Source organism: Lipophrys pholis, assembly GCF_963383615.2.
Source record: "Lipophrys pholis genome assembly, chromosome: 22".
Taxonomy (NCBI): Eukaryota; Metazoa; Chordata; class Actinopteri; order Blenniiformes; family Blenniidae; genus Lipophrys; species Lipophrys pholis.
The window spans coordinates 20,951,471-20,962,483 of record NC_137644.1 but is presented as its reverse complement, the minus strand read 5'-3'; the positions used below and the strand labels follow the sequence as shown (position 1 = coordinate 20,962,483).

General features: G+C 51.3%; 2 protein-coding genes across 3 annotated transcripts in view; one reads left to right on the top strand and one right to left on the bottom strand.

The window, feature by feature from the left end:
* Positions 1 to 519: 519 nt before the first annotated feature.
* gpr22a (G protein-coupled receptor 22a) lies at positions 520 to 3,705 on the top strand. Its single transcript, XM_080492003.1, has 3 exons — positions 520 to 692; positions 943 to 1,089; positions 1,943 to 3,705. Exons 1-3 carry the CDS (start codon positions 606 to 608, stop codon positions 3,017 to 3,019), a joined length of 1,311 nt encoding a protein of 436 aa, XP_080348129.1. The 5' UTR covers positions 520 to 605; the 3' UTR covers positions 3,020 to 3,705.
* A 7,151-nt stretch (positions 3,706 to 10,856) lies between these two features.
* tmtc1 (transmembrane O-mannosyltransferase targeting cadherins 1) overlaps positions 10,857 to 11,013 on the bottom strand; it is a 14,555-nt gene continuing 14,398 nt past the window's right edge. The window contains exon 19 of one of the 2 annotated variants that reach the window (XM_080491996.1): positions 10,857 to 11,013. This exon is cut by the window's right edge and continues 171 nt beyond it. The gene's annotated coding sequence lies outside the window, so the exon portion shown is untranslated. The other variant, XM_080491997.1, reaches the window with a different exon arrangement.

Here is an 11,013-nt window from a genome sequence, read left to right as displayed (position 1 = left end):
GACCAAGAGTCTTCACTTCACCAGGACCAGGAGTCTTGTCAGGCTTTATGTTCTCACTGTTTTAACGTCAATAAATCTGGTACGAGATGTGTTAGAACCAGTGCCAGTTCAGGTTAGAACCAGTTCCAGTTAGAAACAGTTTCAGTTCGAACCAGTTCCCGTTCCAGTTCGAACCAGTTCACGTTCCAGTTAGAACCAGTTCACGTTCCAGTTAGAACCAGTTCACGTTCCAGTTAGAACCAGTTTCAGTTTTGAACCAGTTCCAGTTAGAACCCGTTTCAGCTCAAGTTAGAACCAGTTCTAGTTCCAGTTAGAACCAGTTTCAGTTAGAACCAGTTCTAGTTCCAGTTAAAACCAGTTCCAGTTCGAACCAGTTCCAGTTCGAACCAGTTTGTGACGATGAGTCAATGATTGTTTTAAATCAATATTGAGTTTTCATCTATAAACTATAAATAGATAGGTGACCTTCATCTCCTGAACATCCTCTTCCTCTCCTCCTCCTCCGAAATCAAAAGCTGCACCAGCAGGACCAGAAGGACCAGGACCAGGACCTTCAGGACCATCAGGACAAGCAGACTTCTCCACTGCTGCTCACTGCTGCCACCATGAGCAACATGACGGTACTGGACACTGCAGACCTCTACAACCTTGACCTGACCTCTTCAGAGGTCATCTACTCCGTCAGCTTCCAGGTACTGAACAGTCTCCACCCAGTGAGCTCACCTGTCTCCTCCATCACCTGGTGATGTTCTGTCTGCTCCATCACCTCTTGTCTCCTCCATCACCTGGTGATGTTCTGTCTGCTCCATCACCCCCTGTCTCCTCCATCACCTGGTGATGTTCTGTCTGCTCCATCACCCCCTGTCTCCTCCATCACCTGGTGATGTTCTGTCTGCTCCATCACCTCTTGTCTCCTCCATCACCTGGTGGTGTTCTGGGCAGGTTTCTCTCATGGGCTTGCTGCTGTTGGAGATGGTTCTGGGTCTGAGCTCCAACCTGACGGTGCTGGTCCTCTACTGTATGAAGCAGAACCTCATCAGCTCCGTCTCCAACATCATCACCATGAACCTGCATGTGGTGGATGTTCTGGTAAGTCCTGAGGAGGAGATCTTCATCTTCATCATCGTTTCCACATACAATGACCTTCTGCTCAGATCTAGTGACCTTCTGAGATCTAGTGACCTTCTGAGATCTGGTGACCTTCTGAGATCTGGTGACCTTCTGAGGTCTGGTGACCTTCTGAGGTCTGGTGACCTTCTGAGGTCTGGTGACCTTCTGCTCAGATCTAGTGACCTTCTGAGATCTGGTGACCTTCTGAGGTCTGGTGACCTTCTGCTCAGATCTAGTGACCTTCTGAGATCTGGTGACCTTCTGAGGTCTGGTGACCTTCTGAGATCTAGTGACCTTCTGAGATCTGGTGACCTTCTGAGGTCTGGTGACCTTCTGAGGTCTAGTGACCTTCTGAGATCTGGTGACCTTCTGCTCAGATCTAGTGACCTTCTGAGATCTGGTGACCTTCTGAGGTCTGGTGACCTTCTGAGATCTAGTGACCTTCTGAGATCTGGTGACCTTCAGCTACGGTCTGAACCAGAACAACCAATCTGATCGGTAAGCAGAGATCCAGCCGACCACCTGAAGTCTCCACCCACACACAGTCCTCTCTAAAGCTTACTCACGACCTCATCACTTCATCACCTCATCACCTCATCACTTCATCACCTCATCACCTCATCACTTCATCACCTCATCACTTCATCACCTCATCACCTCATCACCTCACGGCTGAGAGGGTTAAAATCATGTACATGACAGAATGAAAAGGAACAGAAACTAAAACAACCAAGAAAAAACCTTCATCCTCTTTAACTAACCAGGTGTGTGTGTGTGTGTGTGTGTGTGTGTGTGTGTGTGTGTGTGTGTGTGTGTGTGTGTGTGTGTGTAGGTGTGTGTGTGTAGCCTCCCTCTGACCATGGCGGTGGTGTTACTTCCCTCGGACGCCGACTCGGCTGTGATGAGGTGCTTCCACGAGGCCGGCGTCTCCTTTGCCAGCGTCACCACCGCCGCCAACGTGCTGGCGATCACGGTGGACCGGTACGACATCTCGGTGAGGCCGGCCCACCGCGTGCTGACGGCGGGCCGGGCCACGGCGCTGCTCGCCGCCGTCTGGGCTTCGTCCCTCTGCAGCTTCCTGCTGCCTTTCATGGAGGTGGGGTTCTTCTCCGGCGACGCAACGAACCAGACGGTGACGGAGGCCAACCAGTACTACACCGAGCCGGGGCTGTACTACCACCTCCTGGCACAGATCCCCATCTTCTTCTTCACGGCCGCCGTCATGCTGGCGACGTACTACAAGATCCTCCAGGCGCTCAACATCCGCATCGGGACGCGCCTCCACCACACCGCGCCCAGAAAGAAGCCCAAGAGGAAGAACGCCGTCTCTCTGGGCGCCGCGGCCCGGGCGGAGTCCAACGCCCCGGCCCGGGCGGAGTCCAACGCCCCGGCCCGGGCGGAGTCCAACGCCCCGGCCCGGGCGGAGTCCAACGAGGCCTTGCAGAGCAGCGTGGGGGTCAGGGAAGGCGGCAGCGGTGGCGGCGCCCCCCTGGGAATGAGTGCATCGGTGTCCGTCATCATGGCGCTCCGGCGGGCGGTGAGGCGCCACAGGGAGAAGCGCGAGAGGCAGAAACGGGTGTTCAGGATGTCTCTGCTCATCATCTCCACCTTCCTCCTGTGCTGGACCCCCATCACCCTGCTCAACACCGTCATCCTCAGCACCGGGCCTGGCGACCTGGCGCTGCGCCTGCGCCTGGCCTTCCTGGTGGCGGCCTACGCCACCACCATCTTCCACCCACTGCTCTACGCTTTCACCCGCCAGAAGTTCCAGAATGTGCTGAGGAGCAGGATGAAGACTCGGGTGGAGGCCGAGGCCACCCCCAACAACCTGGTCCTCCACGACTCCTGGATCCACGCCCGCAGGAACAGGCCCCGCCACACGGGGCAGCGCTCTCAAGACGCAGAGTGACTCCGGAGGCGGGTTAAAGATGGCCGACACAGAGTCGCAAAGGTGGAACGCTGGATTGTTTGTAGAAACGGTGGAGTGGAAAGAAAACCTTGTGTACACAAACTTCACGTGAAATAATGCGAGAACATCTACTCCTTGATAACCAGGAAGTACACAGAGAGGACAGGAAGTACACAGAGAGGACAGGAAGTACACAGAGAGGACAGGAAGTACACAGAGAGGACAGGAAGTACACAGAGAAGACATGAAGTACACAGAGAAGACAGGAAGTACACAGAGAAGACAGGAAGTACACAGAGAGGACAGGAAGTACACAGAGAAGACAGGAAGTACACACAGAGTGTAAAGGGGGAAATCAAACAGCTTCATTAAGCAGAAGCTGAAACTTTCTTCATCTCAGTCAGAAGATTATTTATTTCTATTTACTGTGGATTGTTGTGGAGCACATCCTGTGTGTGTGTGTGTGTGTGTGTGTGTGTGTGTGTGTGTGTGTGTGTGTGTGTGTGTGTGTGTGTGTGTGTGTGTGTGTGTGTGTGTGTGTGTGTGTGTGTGTGTGTGTGTGTGTGTGTGTGTGTGTGTGTGTGTGTGTGTGTGTGTGTTGATGGAAGCACACAGTGTGGCTGTACCGTCACCACAACACCTTGATGCTGTTTGTCACTATTTGTAATAAAAACAACCAGAAGCACAACCTGCGTCACTTCACTTCCTTCAGCTTCCTCAGAGCCTGTAACACCAGTCCACCACTAGAACCTGCAGAGACAGGGACAGCCTGTAACACCAGTCCACCACTAGAACCTGCAGAGACAGGGACAGCCTGTAACACCAGTCCACCACTAGAACCTGCAGAGACAGGGACAGCCTGTAACACCAGTCCACCACTAGAACCTGCAGAGACAGGGACAGCCTGTAACACCAGTCCACCACTAGAACCTGCAGAGACAGGGACAGCCTGTAACACCAGTCCACCACTAGAACCTGCAGAGACAGGGACAGCCTGTAACACCAGTCCACCACTAGAACCTGCAGAGACAGGGACAGCCTGTAACACCAGTCCACCACTAGAACCTGCAGAGACAGGGACAGCCTCCTTTAGCTTCATGTGGATTCAACGTCAAGAGCGAATATCAGCAGCGACTCTACTGAGACGAAGAAATGGATCACTGTGTGTGTGTGTGTGTGTGTGTGTGTGTGTGTGTGTGTGTGTGTGTGTGTGTGTGTGTGTGTGTGTGTGTGTGTGTGTGTGTGTGTGTGTGTGTGTGTGTGTGTGTGTGTGTGTGTGTGTGTGTGTGTGTGTGTGTGTGTGTGTGTGTGAAGCTGCTCTGTGTCTCCTGACGCCTGCTGATCAGTGAGCAGCTCTGATAACCTGACGGCCGCCAGACGATATCACTTCTGCTCAGCTGACGGCAGAAGGTCACACACCTTCCGACCCCACCGCTCTACCACCGCTCTATCACCGCTCTACCACCAGGCTACCACCACTCTCCCACCAGGTTACCACCGCTCTACCACCAGGTTACCACCGCTCTCCCACCAGGCTACCACCACTCTACCACCACTCTACCACCAGGCTACCACCAGGCTACCACCAGGCTACCACCAGGCTACCACCACTCTACCACCAGGTTACCACCACTCTACCACCAGGTTACCACCGCTCTACCACCAGGTTACCACCGCTCTACCACCAGGCTACCACCGCTCTACCACCAGGTTACCACCGCTCTACCACCAGGCTACCATAACCCTACCACCGCTCTACCACCGCCCTAACACCACTCTAAAACCAGGTTACCACCGCTCTACCACCACTCTACCACCAGGCTACCATAGCCCTACCACCGCTCTACTACCACTCTACCACCAGTTTACCACCAGGTTACCACCGCTCTACCAGCACTCTACTACCACTCTACCACCAGTTTACCACCAGGTTACCACCGCTCTACCAGCAGGGTACCAGGACCAGGACACAGTGTAACGGTGGTGTAGCAGAGTGACGGTGTAACTGTGAAAAAGTGATGTGTAACAGGGTGATGGTGTAACAGGGTGACGGTGTAACAGGGTGACGGTGTAACGGCGGTGATGGTGTAACAGGGTGACGGTGTAACAGGGTGACGGTGTAACAGGGTGACGGTGTAACGGCGGTGATGGTGTAACAGGGTGAGGGTGTAACAGGGTGGGGGTGTAACAGGGTGATGGTGTAACAGGGTGACGGTGTAACGGCGGTGATGGTGTAACAGGGTGAGGGTGTAACAGGGTGGGGGTGTAACAGGGTGATGGTGTAACAGGGTGAGGGTGTAACAGGGTGATGGTGTAACAGGGTGAGGGTGTAACAGGGTGAGGGTGTAACAGGGTGGGGGTGTAACAGGGTGAGGGTGTAACAGGGTGAGGGTGTAACAGGGTGGGGGTGTTACAGGGTGATGGTGTAACAGGGTGATGGTGTAACAGGGTGAGGGTGTAATGGCGGTGTGGTCCTCACCCAGCTCGTTGAGGCTCTGCGCTGCCTTGCTGATCTCCCTGCTGCCGCCCTGCAGTTGAACCTGCAGCCTCTTGCTCAGGTACAAGATACGAATGATCCTCCGCAGAAGGTCACAGGCCACCTGGAGGACAGGACGGTTCTGAGTGAGTGAACCGTTCACCCTCGGAGAACCGTTCACCCTCGGAGAACCGTTCACTCTCGGAGAACCGTTCACCCTCGGAGAACCGTTCACCCTCGGAGAACCGTTCACTCTCGGAGAACCGTTCACCCTCGGAGAACCGTTCACCCTCGGAGAACCGTTCACCCTCGGAGAACCGTTCATGTGAGGAGATTCAGTAACACCTTGAATTGATTGTCTTTGTCCATACCCTCCACCCTCTCTTCTGATTGGTCCGTTACGTCACAACAAAGCCTCATTCCAGACATTTATTCAGAGGACATGAAGACGGACCTTTAAACTCAACTTTACCTGCAGCCGAGCCAGCTGGCTGATCCGGGCCACCATCTTGTTGTACGGGTCCACGATCTTCACTCGTATCCTGGAGACACAGAGAGGGTGAGGAGAAACATCATCCAACATCTGGAGGAGAAACATCATCCAACATCTGGAGGAGAAACATCATCCAACATCTGGAGGAGAAACGTCATCCAACATCTGGAGGAGAAACGTCATCCAACATCTGGAGGAGAAACATCATCCAACATCTGGAGAAACATCATCCAACATCTGGAGGAGAAACATCATCCAACATCTGGAGGAGAAACATCATCCAACATCTGGAGGAGAAACGTCATCCAACATCTGGAGGAGAAACGTCATCCAACATCTGGAGGAGAAACATCATCCAACATCTGGAGAAACATCATCCAACATCTGGAGGAGAAGCATCATCCAACATCTGGAGGAGAAACATCATCCAACATCTGGAGAAACATCATCCAACATCTGGAGGAGAAACATCATCCAACATCTGGAGGAGAAACATCATCCAACATCTGGAGAAACATCATCCAACATCTGGAGGAGAAACGTCATCCAACATCTGGAGAAACATCATCCAACATCTGGAGAAACATCATCCAACATCTGGAGGAGAAGCATCATCCAACATCTGGAGGAGAAACGTCATCCAACATCTGGAGAAACATCATCCAACATCTGGAGGAGAAGCATCATCCAACATCTGGAGGAGAAGCGCCATCCAACATCTGGAGGAGAAACGTCATCCAACATCTGGAGGAGAAGCGTCATCCAACATCTGGAGGAGAAGCGTCATCCAACATCTGGAGGAGAAACAGCATCCAACATCTGGAGAAGAAGCGTCATCCAACATCTGGAGGAGAAGCGTCATCCAACATCTGGAGGAGAAGCATCATCCAACATCTGGAGGAGAAGCGTCATCCAACATCTGGAGGAGAAACGTCATCCAACATCTGGAGGAGAAGCGTCATCCAACATCTGGAGGAGAAACGTCATCCAACATCTGGAGGAGAAGCGCCATCCAACATCTGGAGGAGAAGCGTCATCCAACATCTGGAGGAGAAACGTCATCCAACATCTGGAGGAGAAACGTCATCCAACATCTGGAGGAGAAACGTCATCCAACATCTGGAGGAGAAACGTCATCCAACATCTGGAGGAGAAACATCATCCAACATCTGGAGGAGAAACATCATCCAACATCTGGAGGAGAAGCGTCAGCTGGAGGACTGGAACCTGGTCCTGGAGGATCTCAGCTCTGCTTTAGAGACGTTTGCAACATGGAGCTGCCAGACATCAACCCCAAACATGGTCACATGATTACCTGGTCACATGTTTACCTGGTCACATGATTACCTGGTCACATGATTACCTGGTCACATGTTTACCTGGTCACATGATTACCTGGTCACATGTTTACCTGGTCACATGATTACCTGGTCAAATGTTTACCTGGTCACATGTTTACCTGGTCACATGATTACCTGGTCACATGATTACCTGGTCACATGTTTACCTGGTCACATGATTACCTGGTCAAATGTTTACCTGGTCACATGATTACCTGGTCACATGTTTACCTGGTCACATGATTACCTGGTCACATGATTACCTGGTCACATGTTTACCTGGTCACATGATTACCTGGTCACATGATTACCTGGTCACATGTTTACCTGGTCACATGATTACCTGGTCACATGTTTACCTGGTCACATGATTACCTGGTCACATGATTCCGTAGGTAGATGAGATCAGTATGATATTTGTAAGGAAAACAACAGTAAACAAGAGTGTAAATATCTGAGTGTAGTTCTTAGTGGTTGTTTGTTTTAAGATGGAAGAGACCTGCTGTGTGTGTGTGTGTGTGTGTGTGTGTGTGTGTGTGTGTGTGTGTGTGTGTGTGTGTGTGTGTGTGTGTGTGTGTGTGTGTGTGTGTGTGTGTGTGTGTGTGTGTGTGTGTGTGTGTGTGTGTGTGTGTGTGTGTGTACCTGTCCACAGCTGCCTGCAGAGCGCTGATCCTGGTCTGCATCATCTGCAGGACTCCTGCAAATAACAACACACTTCATCATCAGACCTACACACACCTTTATGTGTTATGTGGGATTAATGAGGTAGTGGGATTATATGAGGCAGTGGGATTATGTGGGATTACTGAGGTAGGCGGATTATGCGGCATTATATGAGGTAGTGGGATGATGTGGTATTATTGAGGTAGTGGGATTATATGAGGTAGTAGGATTATGTGGGATTACTGAGGCAGGCAGATTATGTGGGATTATGTGAGGTCGTGAGATTATGTGGGATTATTGAGGTAGTGGGATTATATGAGGTAGTGAGATTATGTGGGATTACTGAGGTAAACAGATTATGTGGGATTATATGGGGCAGTGGGATTATGTGAGGTAGTGAGATTATGTGGGATTATTGAAGTAGTGGGATAATCTGTAGTGGGATTATGTGGGATTTATGTGGGATTATTTGCGGTTATGTTGGATCACGTGAGGTAATGAGGGATTAATGAGGTTACATGGGGTAATGTCATGTTATGTGGGACCCCCTGTACAAAAAGACTAACTGTAAGTGTGCATCTTGATTATCCAGGTTTTGTTGAATCTGTTGATGTTGGAACATGAAACTATAAATCAGCTGATTCTTCAGTTTCCAGTTTATCTTCTTACCTTCCAGAGACTCGATGCCGGTGGCCTGAGCCAGCAGGTCTTCATGTCTGGCCACGACCTGAGGAGCAGAAAGCAGCGTCAACAATCCTCCAATCCAGAATTTGACTGGTCTGTCGTTTACAGAGCAGCGCCGATGGAAACACACTGGATGGTTTTATCATGACCTTAGAGATGGAGGAAGCTCCGCCCACGGCCTGTGACCTCAGCCAGGCAGGATGAGAGAAGATCAGCCACAAGAACCCAGAAAACCTTGACTGTTTTAAACCATTCCAGACAAGCGGAGTTCAAAAGTTTGTCTGTTGCTGCTCTCTGCTGCTCTCTGGTGGTCAGAACCTGGCTGTGCTGCTCTCTGGTGGTCAGTACCTGGGTGTGCAGCTCCTTGTCCAGCTGGCTGATGCCCTGGGCCAACCTGGCCAGCTGCTCTGCGATGACGGCGTGATGGATGGACTGAGCCGTGTAGGTCTTCACATCGAAGTCCTGGGCCAGGAAGTCCAGGTAGCATTCTGCAACACATGGGGAGGAGTCACCATGAACAGCCACAATGAAGGGTCAGGATGAAGAGTCAGGATGAAGAGTCACCATGAAGTGTCACAGTGAAGGGTCACGATGAAGAGTCACGATGAAGAGTCACAGTGAAGGGTCACGATGAAGAGTCATGATGAAGAGTCACAGTGAAGGGTCACGATGAAGAGTCATGATGAAGAGTCACGATGAAGAGTCACGATGAAGTGTCAGGATGAAGAGTCAGGATGAAGAGTCAGGATGAAGAGTCAGGATGAAGTGTCACGATGAAGTGTCACGATGAAGAGTCACAGTGAAGGGTCACGATGAAGAGTCACAGTGAAGAGTCACGATGAAGAGTCAGGATGAAGAGTCACGATGAAGAGTCACGAAGAGGCGAGATGAGGAGTCACTCCTTCACTACAGAAACGGCTACTCTTCTGCTCCTCCTCCACAGACACTCCTCCTTCACTGCTCCTCTTCTGCACCTCCTCTACAGACACTGCTCCTCCTCTGCTCCTCTACTACTCCTCTGCTCCTCCACCGCTCCTGCTCTACTCCTCTGCTCCTCCATTGCACCTCCTCTACAGACACTGCTCCTCCTCTGCTCCTCCACTGCACCTCCTCTACAGACACTGCTCCTCCACCGCTCCTCTGCTCCTCCACCGCTCCTCTACCGCTCCTGCTCTACTCCTCTGCTCCTCCACTGCACCTCCTCTACAGACACTGCTCCTCCACCGCTCCTCTGCTCCTCCACTGCACCTCCTCTACAGACACTGCTCCTCCTCTGCTCCTCTACTACTCCTCTGCTCCTCCACTGCACCTCCTCTACAGACACTGCTCCTCCTCTGCTCCTCTACTACTCCTCTGCTCCTCCACCGCTCCTGCTCTACTCCTCTGCTCCTCCACTGCACCTCCTCTACAGACACTGCTCCTCCACCGCTCCTGCTCTACAGACACCACATCGGAGGATATTGCGGAGTTCGCGGTTTAATATTCGTGCTTTAAAAGTGTTTTACCATCTTTTAGAAGTGAAGTCGTGGAAGATTCTCTGCCGTCCGCCATAATGGACCTTCCGCATGTGACGTGCAGAAGTATGGGATGACGTCACCTTAAAGGGCCCGAGCACAAATTCAAGGCAATGAGCGATCTTTTTGACAGAACCCAATAAATCCTGGTCACTGAGCTTGAAGGATGTTCTTGTTCTGGTTCTGGTTCTTGTTCTGGTTCTGGTTCTTGACTTGTTCCAAGTCTGTTTGGCTCCAGGAGGGTTGATCTGGAATAATGATCTTAATAATAATGCTGACGCTGACAGAACTGCAGAACCATGAATTAATGGAAGCAGAACTTCTCCTGTCGTCACGGTGATGAATTAATATTCCAACAGGAAACCCACTGACACGGAGGAACCTCCCCCTCAGAACCTCCGCCTCAGAACCAGTGGAGGTCAAATGTAAAGTAAAAGCAGAGCAGTGAGGAAGCTCTGCCTGGAACCGTTCTGCTGGAATAAAGTGAAAGTGACTCCGGTTCTATTGTCCCATGAATTAATCTGCTCTAATCTCACCAAGTCAGGATTAACTAGTCAGGAAGGTTCTGGTTCTGGCTGCAGCAGCAGTGTTGCTTTGAGCTGCTGGATGGGTTTCAACAAGCTAAAATAGTTTTTCATTCAGTTTCAGGGGCAGATCGAGAGTCAGGCAGCGTTTGGTAAAACAGACTTTATTCTTTTATCATTCTTCACTTCATTTCCTCCCAAAATAATCCCGTCACAATAAAGAAAGCACAAACATCAAACAGAGAGCCTCTGTAGTCCGACTGTTAGCCCCCCCCCCCAGATCTGTCTGCCAGGCCCCTG